Source organism: Trichoplusia ni, chromosome 3, assembly GCF_003590095.1.
Source record: "Trichoplusia ni isolate ovarian cell line Hi5 chromosome 3, tn1, whole genome shotgun sequence".
Taxonomy (NCBI): domain Eukaryota; kingdom Metazoa; phylum Arthropoda; class Insecta; order Lepidoptera; family Noctuidae; genus Trichoplusia; species Trichoplusia ni.
In genome coordinates, this window is record NC_039480.1 from 19,217,992 (window position 1) to 19,237,427 (window position 19,436).

General features: G+C 36.5%; 2 protein-coding genes across 3 annotated transcripts; one reads left to right on the forward strand and one right to left on the reverse strand.

Moving 5' to 3' along the window:
- The first annotated feature begins 85 nt into the window (after nucleotides 1-85).
- Nucleotides 86-12,186, forward strand: LOC113492290 (PR domain zinc finger protein 5-like). Of its 2 annotated transcripts, none has more exons than XM_026869731.1 (12): nucleotides 86-1,156; nucleotides 2,598-2,709; nucleotides 3,261-3,377; nucleotides 4,269-4,464; nucleotides 5,003-5,115; nucleotides 5,484-5,611; nucleotides 6,054-6,189; nucleotides 7,267-7,400; nucleotides 8,008-8,140; nucleotides 8,692-8,805; nucleotides 11,358-11,485; nucleotides 11,823-12,186. In XM_026869731.1, the coding sequence occupies exons 1-12, from the start codon at nucleotides 1,028-1,030 to the stop codon at nucleotides 11,889-11,891; spliced, it is 1,509 nt and encodes a 502-aa protein (XP_026725532.1). In that variant the 5' UTR covers nucleotides 86-1,027; the 3' UTR covers nucleotides 11,892-12,186. The 2 variants fall into 2 exon arrangements, with proteins under 2 accessions (XP_026725532.1, XP_026725531.1); XM_026869730.1 differs by having other exon boundaries at nucleotides 87-1,156; nucleotides 4,266-4,464.
- A 74-nt stretch (nucleotides 12,187-12,260) lies between these two features.
- Nucleotides 12,261-15,200, reverse strand: LOC113492289 (cytochrome P450 6B7-like). The gene is made up of 2 exons (XM_026869728.1): nucleotides 13,549-15,200; nucleotides 12,261-12,873 (listed from the first exon to the last, which is right to left on the reverse strand). Exons 1-2 carry the CDS (start codon nucleotides 14,918-14,920, stop codon nucleotides 12,680-12,682), a joined length of 1,566 nt encoding a protein of 521 aa, XP_026725529.1. The 5' UTR covers nucleotides 14,921-15,200; the 3' UTR covers nucleotides 12,261-12,679.
- Nucleotides 15,201-19,436: the final 4,236 nt, after the last annotated feature.

Below are 19,436 nucleotides of genomic sequence, written 5' to 3' on the forward strand. Positions count from 1 at the left end.
TGGGCACACTCCCAGCCGGCAGCGACGCCGATGAATTTTTTGATGCTTTAATTTAATATTTTTTTGTTTTTTAACTTGTAAAATTGTAAATAAATCCCAATTTAATATTTAATTTTAATTCATGAAGGTAAATAGCGGTAGTCTTTATTTCCCTATGTGAAGAGGTTTTTTTTGTTTTGCGTAGGATATTTTTTAATACATTTTTTCATATTGCCGAAAGCTTTGATGATAAAAAAGTCCTTTTATGTTATTTAAAAGCATCATTCTCAATTCGTTAAGTCGACAGGATACTTGTACGATATTTTCCGTATTTCAATGGAAAAATTCTTAAGTTGGCAATATTAAATTTATGCTTAAGATACACTCGTTTCAAACTTTCTATTGCTATCTCGTATTTTTCTATTTTTGTTCCTATTGCTGTCTCTTGTTTTCAGTACATTTCTTTGTTCTATGTTCTATCATGCTACAAATTCAATGATGCGAATATGGAACATGACCTTCGAAAGTGATGTCCAATCTTAGTTGGAATCGAGGATCGATCGATCCACAATTGCAATTTTTTTACAAAGATACATCGTTTATGTAGAATTTTAGTACCGTACCCACAACATAAATAACCATTAGAGAAAAATCTTTATGCACGTAATTATGAGCATGTTGGTAAATAAGGTATATTTCGATAACGGACTACAGTTCGCGCTACATTATTATTTTCATGTGCAGTTTTTTTTTTAAATATAAAACATCATAATGTTTATAAAATTATGTACCAAGGCTCGTATTTTGAATATTATATTATTATGGATACAGTAAAATACAACGAATTTTAAGAAGGTAGCAATTTTTCTATCTAACTTTTTTTTTATTATTCTTACAAACTCAATTTTAACGAAATCGATTGATTACAAAACTAGTACAACCAAGCCCTAAAGCGCGCGATATTCAATTATTTTTTCAATGTTCATTTGCATTCGAATTTATCATGGCTGGCCTCCTTTTGTAAATATATAAAAATATACACAATAAAATGGAGGACGAGGAGTTTGTAGGTTGCATCAGTTGCATGAACACCAACGATTTATGCGACCTATTTGCTTTGTACGCGGAAAACACGGAAACTTATGCGAAAATGTTTGAAACCTGTTTTGATTTAAAGGTTATATATTTTAATGCTTTTTTCTTATTACATTAGATTATATTTAAAGAGTACATAAATGTATTTTTATACAACCTTCTTCACAAGTTGCTGTATTTTGTAGATTAGTCCTATTTATCATTATAAACCGCAGAATTTCCGACATTTACAAATATTTGTATGAGTCGTAGGTAATTTGTATTTTCTTAGAATTTCAATATTGATTGATAATTTTCTGGCGTCATTCATAAAAATGTTTATGTACCTAGTAATAAAATTAGACTTTTAGTTTTACGCATTAGGTTTATTTTTAATGAGACTAGCAGTTTTTTGACTGATATTTTCATAATAGTGATGAATTTAAAATAAAATATTGACAGTCAATAAAGGAAAAGATCGTGACGACACCAAATTAATATTGAATTCTGAATCGCCTACAGTGAACCTTTTCTATCAATTTTGCAAAGAAAATGTCTTAATATACATCCCCTCCAGGCCAAAATACATAAATACATAAAGGAATTAAATAAATTTTACTGAATAATGACAATTCCCAAACAAGGTAGACCCATACAAAACGTTATCGAACTAATAATAAGCCGAATTTATTAAAAAAAACGTTAATTCATCAAAAAAAATATCCATTTCTGAACACAAAAAAATCTCGGACATCGTTGTTACACTTATAAGGGCCGATCACGTCTGAAAATAAGTTACAGTTGTAAAACACAGATGGCGCTGTACACATTGAAATATGCTTTTTCTGTTTGCAAAAGCCTCACTTTAAGTCACTTTACTTTCTAAACGCCATATTTAGGTACTTAAAAATGGTTACAGATTTTGTAGTAGAGAATCCTTGGTGTCTTTTTATACAAACACATATTAAATAAATAAACAACTGATAAATGTCAGTGGTAATGTTTATTGTTGTTTTAAATTCGTTTTAGTCGCGTTTTATTATCATAATGTTTTTATACCGTAAAGGTACAAAGATTGTTTACCTTTCTTAAAGTACCTATCTTTTTCATATGTTAGGGTCGGCTTTCAGTCTAACTAGAGGCAGCTAAGTACCGATATACATGAAGCTACGAGACTTCCTGTCTGTCCTGTATCTCCTCAACCCACTTACCTGGGCAGCACGATACCCTTTAGTTAGACTGGTAGTCAGACTCTAGCTCATACCCGCAACGACTGTCAAGATGTGTAAATAACAGCCGCGATCCACAATTCAAAGTGCCTTCCGGATAGTCACTTATCCACGTACCGACCGTATCTAGCGTAGCTTAACCCTTGACTGTTCCAGTTGTGCAGTTTTACTAAGCGAGTAATAAATACCCCATATATAGTAGAAAAAAAAACGCTTTTTTAACACGTCTTTGGTGATCGTGGTCTGTGTTACTAGATCACACCTTGCCTATTCCGTGGAAATAGCAAAATAAACTGACCTGCCTCTCATTTTAAGGTACCAAATCATCTGAAATACATTTGTTCGGACTGCGTGGAACATTTGGAGAAGGCTCTCGCATTCAAAGGGCAGACTACCAAAAGTCTGTCCATGTTACAACATGTCAAAGGTGAGGCTTTTTTGAAATATGTTGGTGTCGACTTCCAGTTTAATTCTCACTATAGCGCTTGGAGCCAGTGTTTTACAAGAAGCGACTGCTTATCTGACCTCCTCAAACCACTTTACCTAGGCAACACGATACCCCTTGGTTAGACAGGTTGTCAGACTTTCTAGCTTCTGACTACCTATAACGACTGTCTAAGATGTAGGAATAACAGCCAGGGCCCACAATTTAACGTGCCTTCCGAAACACGGAGGAACTCGTTATGACAAAGATGGTCACCCATCTACGGACCAACTGCGTCAAGCGTAGCTTAACCTGTGATCGATTAACTCATGCGGTTATAGCTTAGCCACGAGCTCCTCAAAGTCAAATAAAGCTATTGAGTAGCACTTTTTGAAGGTCATCTTTTCATGCTGGAGAAAAATAGACCCTTTGTTTACGGCAATAGTTATTAACTCCTGCAGATAGGAATTAATTATTCTGCTGTGGGGATGTTACGAACATTCAAGTCACATGCACGATGCAACCCACTTTAAACACCCCTAAACTAATTCTAGATGAAGAATACCTAGACGAGTCGATTCTAGAAGAAGCGGAAGGCAGTTCCAGCGAGGGTAAGAAACTGGTGGTGCTGAAGAACGTGGGCTCCGATGGAGAGGATGATGATCTGGATGGTAAGCAGAATTTCCTCAAATCTTCTTCATATTTTTGTGGTTAAAATGTAGTTTAGTGTAACGATTTAGTTAGTGTGACTGGTTTTATAAGCCGTACTTATTAAAGTAGATATATACACGGTGATTTTTAGTCGTCTTACAAAAGCAGCCCTGTTCATGTATCCGACGTAAAATACCCCTAGGCGCGATTATTATTTTTATCATCAACTAAGATATTAGGTACGAAGAAAAATTAAACAAGAGAAATCTGAAACATACTCTTAAAAATGATAAAACGCCGCCGCCCGCGCCCCTCACCATTGTTACAATGCTCGGACCGCGCTCGCAACAGAGCTGTGTTTCTAAAAACTACGAATTGCATCATAATAGTGAATAAAAATTGCATTTTAAATTTATTCAAATCTCATAAATACCTATTTGTTTTTATCATGAACGTGTTCTAGTCATTGGATACATGAACTGGGCTGCTTTTGTAAGACGACTAAAAAATCACGGTGTATATTTCTCGTTTAGGTCCGTATGAAGCAATTTTATCTTGATTTAAAGTTTTTTCTATTATGTTTTAAAATCTGCAGATGTTTTGATTTTTATTCGTAGTGCTGTCGAATGTAGACTTGTTGGTTAAAGGTCTATTTTGTGGCCTACTTAATTTCATAAAATGATTTTGAGGAGTTTATTTATGGCCCATAGGTAAAACCCTGAACCCTATTAGGCAGAGTAGACAGTTTTAATTTTCTCAGAATGTATATATCCGTTGTCGCTGGCAAACAACAGCCAAAAATTTTTGGCATAAAAATAACTATCTTCTCAAAAAAGACTTTCCTTACTTAGAACTTATGATTTTATAAATTTAGAACTATCTCTATATCTTCCATTTTCCTCATCTAGAAGATCTAGACGAAGAGCACGCTATCCAGGCTCTGGACGAGACCACCTGCATATACTGCGACCTTCAGCTGCCAACAGTTGAGGATGTCCATGACCATATCAGGACAGTTCATGAGCTGGAACCCCGGACTGGTCTGCCGCTCCGGGAGTGTTCCCTCTGCGGAGTTGCTCTGAGAGACCCTGCGGACCATCATAACAGGTAGGTTAGCAAGAGAAGATGTCTTCAACTCTACTTGGATTTTCTTCTGACGTACATGGGCGTAGCCTAAGGAACTCTACTAAGTGCAATTATAAAATCCGTAAGAAAATTACAAAAAAGGGAGATGGTAGTGGTGGATATGATTGATCAAGATCAAGTTGTCGGAATTGCAATTTTATCCCAGCGTAAAACTGCGATCGCTATTTTTCTTGCCCAGCCATGTCCGACTTTCCAACTGTCCAATAGAACGATCATTCAACACATTTCGGTGAAAATCGTCTAAGCGCTGTGTATGCTATGTGTGCAAAGAACGAGGATCATAGAGTACTTCTTCTACAAAAGATCATTTTGAAGAAGAAGTACTCAATTGGGGCCAGAAAAAAAATACCAGGGCAGGGGGGTGCCTGATGCTCCATCGTAGCCCCTCCAGCCCATAGCTAGCTACACCCATAAGGACGAATATAGGCTGGTATTGTTATTATGCCATTGCCCGCCTAGTTCAAAAACTTGTTCAAATATTTCAAAATTTCTACCTTAGATGTCATGGCGTCAAATCAGATTCAGATGGCCGGAAGTACCCGTGCCACTTCTGCGATAACATCTATGTTAGCAAGAAGGCTTGCTTCACACATCTGCGGATGAAACATGGATGTGAGTACATTTCTTATGATTTCCAAATGACCAAATAGAATAAGGTATTTAACTAAATGTCATAATGTTTAGCCCGTTACACGGAATTCCAAAAAATATTATTTAGTTATTTTTAATTTTAGGAAGATTAAAAAGGATTTTAGACTGCTAAGCTAGATTTGCTAGATTTCAAAAGCATACTGGTAAGTGACGTCACACGACATTTTAAATCACTGTATCGTCTGTAACCCCTTCATTTTTTGCTTACGAGATAAAAGAAAAAACACGTATCCAATATTTTCTGGAAATCTATTTAACGGACTAAACAGAATTTTTGCCAAATACCCTTAAAAATCTTTGGACTAATTTATTAATGAATATTTCTCTAGTAAAACTATGCAACGAACAGACACCGAAATACGTGCCACGGGAACGTAAGAAATGCCACATGTGTAATAGGGATTTCAGTCAGAAACAAATACTGAACAAGCATCTGTGGAAGGCGCATGGATTTGAGGTAAGGAATATTGGGGAAACCATGACGAATAAACTTAGTATATTATGAGCGTTATTTGTGCGAAACACGATGGAAATACAGGGGGTTTTTGGTGTGATTTATTGATAACTGCTTGAAAATAATACATTTTAGTCTAGCTTCTGAAGATTTATGACAAGAATTTTTGCAATAGGAATAATAATTTTCGAAGGCACGCATCTTCTCTCCGTATTTGTAACGCGTACTTTCACCTCGCGTATTTTATCTCCACATTTTTGTATCTAACACTGAATTTTGGAGAAATTTTCAAATCAGACATGTATTTCCTGAGATTATCAGTTCAAAATAATCTTTTATAATATTATTAGTAATGGACGTATCAATCAGTTGTCTAGTACTCAAAAGCTTTAGCTAATTCGGCACTAGATGGCGTTGTATTTAAATGCCGAAATGTTGCCATAAGGTGGAAAAGCGCAAAGCATTCATATGCCCGCTCTGTGACGAGCGTGTCAGCTACGGATCTAACTTCAGCGCGCATCTGTTGCACGCGCACCGCGTCCACGAGCAAGTTGAACAGTTGGAGTTCCACAATATGGATGGTGAGTCTTACCTGGTATAGTTACCGGCACGGATCTTGAGCGCTCGGCGGAAGACTGGGGATCGCTTTGCGCATCGTAAAATAAAACGCCAATCAATTTTGCGTCTTGAGGTGCATGCAAGATCCATGCCGGTAACTATACCCCTAGAATACTCTAGATAACGACCTCCGCAGCTCCGTGGTCGAGTGGCGTACGCAACGTTTTCAAGGTGTCAGCTCTGAGGGTTCGATCCCCAGTCGGGTCAATGTCAAAATTCATACTACTTTGTCTCGGGTCTCGGTGTTTGTGGTACCTTCGTTGTATCTGAATTCCATAACACAACTGCTTTAGCTAGTTACTTTGGGTTTAGAGCAATGTATGTGATGTTGTCCAAAAAAAAAGTGTGCTATCCCATATTTTCATGTTAGATTCAAATCTAGGAGGTCGATCTCGATGGCGTGCGATTGGGGAGGCCTGTCTAGTAGACGAATATGGGCTAATGATGATGTGATGATATTCAACAATGTCGACAGCACGCCGTGGGGATATGTCGGACTTTCACCGACTAAAAACATCCCTAGATCTCGTACTTGTTAAGCCTGGGTCACGGGATCTCTTGCCTGCATGGAGAAGGAAACGGCATCCATTTGTTAATGACTGTTAATGTTTAACACTGTAGAACAAAGCGTATTGCACACAGATGTTTGAAATCATTTTAAAAAACTTGACGATTCACTATTTCAAATCTGAATTCCATTATAATAACAATAAATAGTTTTTCTAACATTTGTTGTTATCCATCTCAAAAATCAATCCCCCTGTGTTCCACTCCCGAGCAAATACCTCCCCTAAATTATCCTTCCACGATTTCTCTATCAGTGGTTAATGGACCTGACTGCTATACCGGACGCCGTGGTTTCGCTTCCCACCAAGGACAAATGTTTATGTGATAAGCACGATAATTAGATCTGTGTCTGGGTGTAATTTATCTATATTTCATATAATATATTTAGATATGTTATGTTTTGCAGTTGTGTCTAGTACTCATAATAACTTGCATCCTTTTTTGAAAAACTTTTATCAAAAACCTACTTCTAGATTTCATGCTATTCAAGAGCGCAATACAAGAGAAAACTAAGTACCGCTTTAGGAAGACGACGGCTAGCAAGCAGACCATTGAAGGAGTTCGATCACATTATATGTGTAGCCAATCGGGAGTGTATGTGTACCAGGTAAGGGGAATACCGGCTGGTGACTGTCCCACTGCTGGGCAAAGGCCTCTGCCTGTATAGGGAAGGTTTGAGCATTGATCACGACGCTAGCATGAGACGATGGATGGATTGTGTGAAAGACGATATGGCTGCAAAGAGTGTTTCTTGTGAGATGACGTCAGATAGAAAGGTATGGATGAAGACATGTTGCGCCGACCCCAAATAATAATTGGGATATGGGAAATATGATGATGATGATGATGCTAGCTCACTGCGGTCGCCGTTTTCAGATTTCAGTATTTGGTGTCCAGGTTTCCTCCTTTTGAAAAATACTATTTCTGCTTGTTTTGGGATCGAATGTGGGATGAAGATTGTTTGAAACTGCTAAAGAATTAGTGTGCTGATCAATGCTTGTTCTCTGTATGAGAGGCCTGCAGTGGGACAGGCTTACAGGCTGGTGTTATTAACAGCTTCGGCAATGGCGCCCCACCGTGGGGCAGCTCACAAGCGTGGTGATCAATGCTCGTTCTCTGTATGAGAGGCCTGCAGTGGGACAGTTACAGGCTGATGTTATTAACAACCTCGCTTAACTTTATGGATGTAAATCTTACTTACCCGATGTTTGTAGGGTAAAGGCAAGCGCCCGGCCCCCGAGCGTCAGATATACAAGACAGGCAAAGCTTGTCCAGCTCATATGATAGTCACGGAGACCATGGATCGGGTCCTAGTGACCTTCTACAAGACACACGTGGGTCACGGCCGTAAGTATACTCAGTAGGACATATCTGTAGAATAGAATTGAATAGAAGTAGCTGACCCAGCAAACGTTCTTATGCCATGTGAAAAGAGGGTATGAGCAAAAAAATATGTATATGTTGTCCGATTGAACCTTGATCTGAATTTGAGGGTATTTGTAAAAAAAAATCTGTTTACATCGTCAGACATATTTGAAAAAAATATTGGATAAGTATTTTTCTTTTTTCTCGCAAACTAAAAATGAAGCGGGTACAGGTGGTTTAATATCTCGTGTAACGTCACTTACCAGTACGGCCTTTACTCGTATCAACTTGCATGTTTTAGCCCCCACCGCCACTTAAGTGTTTATTAAATCTTCCTTAGTTTTTAATGATGTGATAAAATTAAAATTAAATTTTTAATATTTTTGGAAATCTGTCTGACGGAATAGACAGATTTATATTATAAGATTTTGTCAAATACCCGATTGTATGACAGTAACAACCGACGATTAACCTCAATCCTTAATTCTTACCGTCGATGTAGCAGCAAATACATGATCTTGTGTTAATTTTAGCCTGCCCTTACTTTGAGCCACGCGAACCGAAGAAAATGAAGACTGATTCTCAAAGTTCCAATTCAATTGTGATACATGAAACTATGAAGTCGGATCTAGAGCCTAAAGATGAGAGTAAGTCTACTTCTAGAATGTTCTAGAATATGTTTTGAGTTTCAGGGAAAGGTCTGTAGACAGGGAGTGATTTGAAGAGTCGAATGACGTTATACTGCGACGCACGCTATTTTGAAAAATTTAAAGAGGGGTACGAGGGTTCGAAAATACGTTAAGGCGAAAACGCCAAAAAAAGGTCTTGGTTTCAAAGTCCTATGTTGCGAAACTAAATTTGTCTGGGGACAAATTCAGATTCGCACCATTCGCAATTTTTTTGACGTTTAATGTTGATTTTACGTCTTAATTTTTTTCGAAATAGCGTGTGTCGCAATAACGTCATTCGAATCTTCATATCATTCCCCTATAGACAAGGTCACCTCGCGTTAACGCTGACGAATCACTCAAATTTATTGAACTGTACCTCTACCATGAGTTGCCATCGAAAACGTCAATGACGTTACTACAGTCGATAGCGTATAAACGCGGTTCGAATAGTTTACAATCGGACTCATACCATGAGTTTAAAAAACCTTGACGCGCTCGCTATCGAGAGCTCGATTGTTATTGTAGTATTCGTGTTGTCATACTTGTCATGTCGAACGTGCCTAACTTCACGCCTAATGTAGTTGTTTCTTTCTAACGTTGCTTAAAAGACAGAGTAAGATATATATTCCCGAAAAAGCTTCAAATCTACATTAATAATTTCATGCAGGACTACGGTAAACTCGATCGAAACCTTATATGAATAACAAAACATAAAAAAATATTGATTTTGGGTCGACAACATACATATATCCGCAGATTTCGGATTATGGAGAATTTCGTTAAATTCCGATGGCAAAAAACAAACCGCTCAAGTCGCCATCTTTGCCGTTGAAGTTTCGCAAAGTGTTTTTTTTTTAAATTATGCGGTTGATGTAGATATACGAACTCTTTTGATATCACAAACAGATGGACACTTTTCTTCTTGCTCTTCTGGGTTTTAGTAATTTTTCATTATTAAATTGAAAGCGGTGTCGTGGGTACCAAGGAATGGTTATGTGGCGCAACTTTGGGGAGTACCTATGTCTTGCGATTGATCATATACCGATAAACTGTGCATCTATTGAAACTAATATTATGAATGCGAAAATTTCTCTGTCTGTCTGTCTCGCTTTCACGCCAATCCTACTGAACCGATTGTATTGGATTTGAGAGATAGCCTAATGGAAACTGAAGTCCACGTGGACTGAGTCCTGGGCTACAGCTAGTGTTTGAATAATCCTAATAATTTTAAACTTCATAGAGCATAAAATATTCAGTATATTTTAATATAATGTAATATTACTTAATGAACTATTGGTTGGGGTGGAGCCCTCTGTGAACGTTGACTTATTTCCAGCGTTTCCTTAATAATGAATTTATGTGTGTATGCTTCATTGTAAAAAAGTGACAGCGTGTATTCAATGTAAATTGACTTTTAACTAGTGCTACTTGATTTTAAATACTCTCTTGCCGACATGATTCTCACAAGAAATACTCAAAACTAAACAATTACTATAAACCGAATACCGTTTCACACCTTGTTTAGCAAGTGAGTTACTTAACTACAATCGTAATGGTATTTGTCGATACCATTTGTCAAATTTGTGACTCATGGTACCGTTTTCTTAAAGAAACCACCGCAAAACGTTACGCGCTCGCTCCTCGCTGTCGAAGACGTTTTGAATGTTTCGATAGGTTTTATTTGTCAACTCATACTACCGATTTTAGTTTGTCAAGTGACCGCTAGGGGCGCTGTACATTTTGTCATAGATATTTTTTACGCAGACGCTAGCGAGCCCGGTCGCTCAAAACTCATGGTAGAGGTACTGACAAGTCAAAGTCACGTCACTTGTCGAAAAAGAATGTCATTCTCTAGAACGCGCCTAAAGCCAGCAAAAATTGCACACATAGACTGTTGGTCTTGTGGTATGTAAGTGGTCCTGACTGCTATACCGGAAGTCGTGGGCTCGATACCCTCCCAGAAAATATGTTTGCATGATGACCACGATCATTTGGTCTATAAATTTGTGTGTAATTTATATAAATTATGTATGTATTTAGACTAGATGGCGTTGTGTGTCAGTTGTGTACATTTTGATAGTAACTATCGTGAGAATGATTCATTATTAAATGATGCAACGGTTTACTCAATGCATATGTATCGGGATCGCGCAACTAGTTTCGCACCCAACCGGAGTCCTTAATCATGAGCTGACGCGGATTGCTCATGATTAAGGACTCCGATAAGCGTGTGAAAACCGTTATAGTTACCGGCACGGATCTTGAGCGCTCGGCGGAAGAGTGGGGATCGCTTTGCGCATCGTAAAATAAAACGCCAATCAATTGTGCGTACTCGTCGTCTTGTAGTGCATGCAACTGCAGCAAAGAACGAATTTCAACTCGTCCCTCATGTCGGCTATGACGCGCACTTGAGTCCGCCGCAAATACCGCAAAAGGGACACAAAAAATCACTTCTGCGCAGGTCAAGGTCAGCGCTCAAGATCTATGCCGGTAACTATACATCATTTAATAACTCGTGTGCATGTTAGGTGACACAGTAGAGGAGTCGTCGCTGATGTGTGACGCATGTGGGATGTCGTTTGGTGACTCCGATAAGTTTAGGGACCACGTCGCCACTCACGGCTTGGAGCTGTTCCCCTGTCAATATTGTGATGATGTGAGTATTTATAGATTCATATTATAATAGGTAAATTAGTTTATCGTTGAAAAATCTTTAAAAAAATGTAGGTATCCTATTTTTATGATCAATTTCGCAAGGCGGATCCTTAATTGAAAATATGACAAGAGTCACATAATATTTATTTAATTGGTACTTAGACTTTACTCTTATGCTACTAGTATCGGTTTATTAATACGGGCCATGGATTCATTCTGTTGTGGGATCCAATCTCTTTTGAACACAAAAACAATTTCATGTTGCCATCTTCTCACAGCCTCGCAAAATTCAAAACAAATTATAATTATTTTTTTAAAGCCAAGTTTTCTTCTTCTAGGATTTTCAAAATCTGGACGCCTGGACACGACATGTTCGTTTAGAACACAATATGGCTAGTCTGTTTTAAACATCATAGTTATAAATCTTACACCTTGCAGCCATATTTAATATCGATACTCTGACAAATGCCACTCAAGTGTCAAACTGACATTGCACTTGTCAAGTGTGCAAAAAAAATAAAAAATATTGACGTTCTCTAATGTCTATGACCGACAGTAGAACCATAGATTATATTTCGCGCTATTTTCAAATAAGTGTCAAAGAATTATCAATTTTAGTTTTGTACAGAAGATGAATTTGTTTTAGCTTGACAATGAAGTGTTTAATTGTTTATTATCAATAAATAAATATATTTTGAAGTACATTTTTGTTATATTTTATCCTTTAAATATGATGCGTTGTGAAAATGTTCTGATGTTTTTGCTAATAAAGAAATCCATGCGACAATTCAAGCTAAAATACACAACACAACAACATTTTTGGTATATTGGTTGACATTTAGATTGGTCTAGTGGTCCTAGCTGAATATTATTTATAACGCGAATATATTAATGTATGGATGTTTGTCCCTCTTTCACGCAACAATAACTTGTCGGATTTAGATGAAACTTAGTACACAGATAGTTTATAACCCGGTTTATCACACAGTTCGTTTTTATCCAGATTTTATGTACCCGTGGGTTCATTTCAAAAATTTTAGGAAGCTTGAATTTTTCTAGTTTCTTTTAGATTCATTTTGAAAAAATAAAAATCTTAATTAATAAACTGAATATCTTTAATAATGTAGAGGGTCCGATTAAGCGAGACGTCCCATTCTGTTATATTCGACACACCATCATCATGTTTATTTTTTATTTACTTCACAAAAATTCTGGTTTCCCATTCATCCCTTTCGACAAACTTTAGTTTGACCTCCTCAGTCGGTGAAGTTACTGGTGATTTCGGTTGGAACTTTAAATCTCTTTTCATATTGGGTGCTAGCTCCACCCGATACTTCTTGAAAATCGTTATAAGACCAGCTGCCATCTGCATCCTTGCGAATCTCATTCCTGCGAAGAAAATTAGAAATAAAATTAGGTAGGTAAATAAAATCGAAATGACAAATGATCTTTAGCAGAATTGCAAAGACGAAGTAATGTAGTAATTGATACTCTCACATTGACAATCGGATTTCCAAATCACAGTTTTCCACAACCAATTTTCTCATGAAACGGAAGCCAAGAACTCTCTTGATTAAGTCATGAATGTTTTATTTCAGTGAGCTTTTTAAACACGTCAGTAAGTCAGAAGCTTAAAGTATGTAATAATAAATAAATAATTGTGAGGAACGTACGGAAACGAGGCTAATAAAGCCACTCCATTGCCGGCTTAAAAACAGACTTCAACTCCTTCACATAACATAAAAAATATTTAGTTTTTGTTTTTCCGTAATTACTTTTGTATAGTGAAACTTCTTATCTGAATTCCAACAAGGTTGCATTAAACGATAAACGCTACAATAAAGGGTGTATTCACATAAACTTCGACGCTTCTGGTGGATAGAAAAAGACAGAGAATGCGTGGTACTCGAATTCATTTTCACATTACGGAGTTTCACTTCGTCCATGTGGTCCCACATCTCATTTCCATGCACTTTTCTAAGTCCATTAAACACACAATTCTGTTCTCATACCTACACCCGAATTTAAAGATTTTTTATAACAAAAACATTATTAATAACTTACCGATACAAACTCTGGGGCCTTCTCCAAATGGCATATATGTATACGGCTTGATGTTTCTCTTCTCATCACCATAAAACCTCTCTGGGCGGTACTCCAGGGGGTCTGGGAAGTAGTCAGGGTTGTAATGAAGCTTGTACAGCGGCAGATGGACACGCATACCCTTCTCAATCTTCAAACCTGTGGGTAACACGTAGTTTTCTGTCGCCTCACGAGTTAACACACCCAAAACTGGGTATAAACGAAGAGCTTCGTCTACACAAGCTTCTAAGTACGATGTTTCGGCAATACACTCGTGATCCAACGTGTTTCCATGTTTCTGCAAGTATTTATCCACTTCTTCGATCGCTTTTGCCTGCTTTTCAGGGTTTTTTGCCAGTTCGAATAATGTCCACATTAAAGACGTGGATGATGTTTCGAAGCCAGCCCCGAAGAATAAGGCACATTGTGATATTAAGAATTCTGAGTCGATTTCTAAAGATACTATTGGTGCTGCTTCTGATTTTGAGCCTTTTAATCCAACACCGACTAAATTATTTTGTTTTAGTTTCAACATATAATCAATGAAGTCGTTCCGGGTTGTCGGCTGGTAGTTCCGATCTTCAAAAATTTGCGTCAGCATTTTGTTAAAGAAAACGTCGACCTCTCTCGACAATGTTCTTAATCCTAACCCGTAAAAAATCGATGGCCACGTTGTTCTGATGATGTTTTTTATAGCTGGGAATAATGTGAAATTGACAACAAGATCGCCCATTCGCTTGAAAACGTTATTTTCCGTTTTCTCCATGGTTTTCGTTTCGACGCCGAAAGCGCAGGAACAGATGCAATCCATCGTGTACCGGGCTAATATCGTTCTCACATCGAGGACGTTTGACTTCCCAACCTCTTGGTCCAACATATCCTCAAACACGAACGAACATTTCTTGATCAAAGGGAACATATTCTTCATTTTAGAGGAAGAAAAGATTGGGGACAAATTTTGGCGGAGCGCCTTCCATCTATCCCCAAAAGTGAAGAACAGATTTCGTGTAAACATCTCCTTGTGACTGTAGCTTGAGACTTCTCGGCCACTGAAGTAGAAAAAATCCTTTGTGGTGACTAGTTTGATGAGCTCCGGGTCTTGGACGATGAGAGCAGGTTCTGTTCCATAATAGGACCCGATAACAGGGGCATCCGGGAACTTTCGACATAGTTCGAGAGTATTTTCTCCCATATTCTGTTTAAACAGCATATACTTTGAGTAATTCCCAAAGATTGTTGTTGGTGGTAGATGGGGGATGTTTCTCTTCTTCCAATATGTGAACTTTCTCCTTGTGAATAGATACGCGGAGTACGCTATCAATATTAGCGTGGCTGGTAGAAATATCGCGATCATCTTTAGAGTAACGAGACGTTTAATTGTTGTTGATTATGAAACAGTATTTATATACCTTATCATCTGTTATGTAGGTTGGCTATGATTTTGAAGTATTATAGGGCATACCCATTGAAGATTTGTTATAAAATAAATTGCGGGTGAAATTGTATCCCATAGCTTGAAGGCGTTCGCGGGGATACAGGTCCAACATGCAGAGACCTTGTCGAGAAGTTGAGAGAACTTTAATATGGATTGGGCATCTACACCTGCTCTATAGAAGATCAGGTAAGGACGACCTAAGGTAGCTTCAAGACTCTTTCAATTTGTGAAGAATGTGAATTACAAAAGGTAAAATAAAAAAACAGAAGAGATTGTTACAGGACACCATGAAAAATCTACACGCCAAGTTTATAAAAACAACCGTTTTGCCGCCTACGACCTTTTTGGGTTGTAACCCCAAACATCCATCAAAGAGAAACTTGTTTGTGTGTAACTCATGCAAACATGGAGCTAACGTTGGCTTCCCTTAAACAGGCAGACATCATAGATTTCCCAAACTATCAGAGCATGCTTAATTTGTGAAGAATACTTATCAGGGTTATTGGTATAATTATATTATGTGGATTCATTTCATACACAAAATATGGAAAACTATTCCAGACGACTTTAAACACATGAAAATGGAATTAAATTTTACCTTCTGTTTAACCTATTAATATTATAAACGCAAAAGTATGACTGTTTCCATGTTTTTTCGTCTCTCACGCAAAAACCACGGAATGGGTTTAGACGAGACTTGGTACACAGATAGTTTATAACCAGGATTAACACATAGGATAATTTTAATCCCGATTTTATGTTCCCGTGGGGTAATTTTCGACATGTACCTAGCGGTCGGGCAAGTAGCCACAGCTAGTTTTCAATAATATCCACATCAAAAGATAATATATACTATTCATCAAAATACTATGTAATGAACTTTGCAACTGATAGAGACATTGTTGCAATTTACTGAACCCTAGCCACGTGGCTTTACAACGTGTTTATTTCGACGGCAATAATCAAACGTAAATATTTAATTAATTATAGTATTTACATTAACTAACATTGTTTTAAGTTAGATATTACTAATATGTAATAATATACTCCAGAACTCGTGGCTAAGCTATAACTGCAGTAATTGATCGATCACAAGTTAAGCTACGTTTGACGCGGTCGGTACGTAGATGAGTGGCCATCTTTGTTATTACGAAAGACAATATAGTTGTCGGTGGTCCCGGCTGTTATTCATACATCTTTGACAGTCGTTACAGGTAGTCAGAATCTTGAAAGTCTGACAACCAGTCTAACTAAGGGGTATCGTGTTGCCCAGATTGGGTTGAGGAGGTCAGATAGGCAGTCGCTCCTTGTAAAACACTGGTACTAGCTGAATCCGGTTAGACTGGAAGCAGACCTCAACATATTTGGGAAAAAAGGCTAGGATGATGATACTCCAGGACTTTATCGTTGGACACATTCAAAAGGTAGCTTTTCCCGTGACTTCGCTCTCGGGGATATCTATACTAATCTATACTAATATATAAAGTTGAAGAGTTTGTTTGTTTGTTTGAACGCACTAATCTCAGGAACTACTGGCCCAAATTTAAAAAATATTTTTGTGTTAAATAGACCATTCATCGAGGAAGGCTTTAGGCTATAAACCATCACGCTGCGACTAATAGGAGCTAAGATACAATGGAAAATGTGAAAAAAACCGGGCAGGTATACCTAAATCATAACTTATAACTTTTACCCACGGGGACGAAGTCGCGGGCAACAGCTAGTCTGTTATAATATTGATGATGTGATTGAGATACTGATGAAGTCTGAGAAAGAAGTCTAAAACTTAAGCCAGAGTGTCTAGCTATCTCCATACCTGTCACACTTAGCCTATCTATTTAAACGTCAAGAGATATCGTTCACAAACTTTAAAGTTCTCACTCAAATATAAAAATTAGTTTCTTTTTATATTTTGATTTCAGTTTTAGCTGCAAAATATTGTTTGAAAGTAGTATATGTGTTAAACCAAGTTCCTAAATACCTCCATGCCAAATTACATCAAAATTAGCCTATTCGTTTCAACGTCAATAGGTAACATTTAACGAACAAACATACACTCACTCTTACGTACTTCACGTTTATATCTTTGTAAATATTATAAATTCCTATCATCGTGACACCCAGAAGAAGTGGCGGGCAACAACTAGTATCATTACAAATAAACAAACAATTATATTCCGTAAATACCTTTATTAAGAAAAACTACATCTATTAACAATTTTACATCTAACATTATATCACTTTTGTCCTGGCAACACTGTTTCATTCACAAATAGAAGTTAAATAATTAACTTTGAGACACTTCCCGATAAGCTAGCAGGCTGAAATTTTCAGGGTAGCTTCAAACCCGATGACAATGCAATTTACAACTATAAAAACGTCTGGACCGAAAGTGATAAAATTTGATGATTTTAAATCGATTATTTTATTTCAAACTGTGTTGCCACGACTTTTGAAATGGATTATACCTTTCAACAGTTTTAATCACACTTATAATTTTATTGAACCTAACATCTAAATTGACTGTCATTTTATTTTGTCAGATAAATATACAATTACATTAAATGTTAAAGTATAAGCAAGATATGATATTAAAATTCGTGAATACACATTATTATAAAACTACAGTTAATTTTATCGACTTGAATTAATTTCATGACTAGTGTTAAAAAAAACATTTCATTAAATATGTGTTTTACGATTACATAATAGATCAGAAAGCTATACAAAATGAACTGCGGTTTAATTTATTTAAATATGATGACTCAATTTTCTCATTTCATGTTAAATTTAAAAAACCAATTTGTATAATTAAGCATAAGTAAACATTTATCAAATAATTAGTAAAGAAACCATCATTTCCGAAAGTCCATTATGCGATATTGATACATTTTTTTAAATATCCAAAAAACATTATAACGAAAGTTTTTTTACAAACAAATCCAAAAAAATAATAAGTTAAAACGCGTAACAGATGGTGAAAATTAAAAAGTTGTAATAACGTCACATGCCAGTAAAACAGTGCACTGGTAAATGACGTCACACGAGATTTCCTGATCCTTGTTTTCATTTACACCCAAAATAAAAAAGCGTATCCAGTACTTTTTAATATCTATCTAGAAAGACTTCTTAGATTCCATTAGTCAAATACTCAAAAATAACTACAATTTACGAAGAAAAACAATAATTTACGCGTGCATTGACCAGCAGGGCAATATTAAAAGACAAATTGGTCAAAAGCTGTCGTTAAATATTCTATAAATAACTTACATAACGAAGAGACGAGACAAAATCATAAACTTTCAAACATATATTCCTTTTTATAATCTTTGGAGCTAAAACTAAACTGAAACTATACTAATATTATTAAGCTGAAGATGTTCTTTGAACACACTAATCTCAGAAACTACTGGTCCGATTTGAAACAAACTTTGAGTGTTAGACAGCCCATTTACCAAGACCATAGGATATTAACCTTCACACTATGATTATAGGAACAGAGCAAAAAAGAAATGCATAATAAAATAATAGAGCTGTATGCGTCTACTGTATAAATATTGAATCTAATTAAAAATAATCTAAACTTATATAATGCGCGAACAACAGCTAGTTACTAAAATAATAGGACAGACAGAGGCTCGAATAGGCACAGAAAGATATGCAAGAAAGTAGACAAAACAACTGAAGGCAAAGGCAGAAGTGACACAACATATATAGGATGAAAGAGATGGCACAGGATAGAGAAAGATGTAAAATATATACCCTGACCAACACTTGACGCATATTTTAGATTTTATTTGTAAAGAATCTAAATTATCACAGTGGCAAAGATTGCTAAATTAAAAGTAGTGGGGTTGGGACAAATGTTTGTGTGATGAGCACGATCATGTGTTCTGTCTGTGCCTGGGTGTAATTTATCTATAATATGTATGTATTTAGAAATATATAAGTATGTTTATCAGTTGTCTAGTACTCATAATACAAGCTCCGCTTAGTTTGAGACTAGATGTCGCTGTGTGAAAGTTTAGGAATATTATTTTTAATTGAATATCATTTTGTCTCGCCTATAATTATTAATAATTAAATATATAATATAATATATAATATATATTATTATTTGTATCTCTTTTCATTCACGGGCTAACTTCATGAGAAGAGACCCGGTCCTTTTTAAAGGCTTGAACGGGGACACAGGTCCAACGCACAGAGGCCTTCTTGAGAACTTTAATATACAATGTGATGGGGCATCTACTAGGGATAATTCACCTCCGCTCTATGGGAGAACAGAGATGAAGAATCCAAAGTAGATGCAAAACTATTGCAATATGTATGTAAAACTAAATAGGCTATTATATAAATGAGACATGTTAAGTGGACCAGTTCCTTAAAATGATTCGGAGAACTATATTATTATTATTATTGCTTTATTAATAAA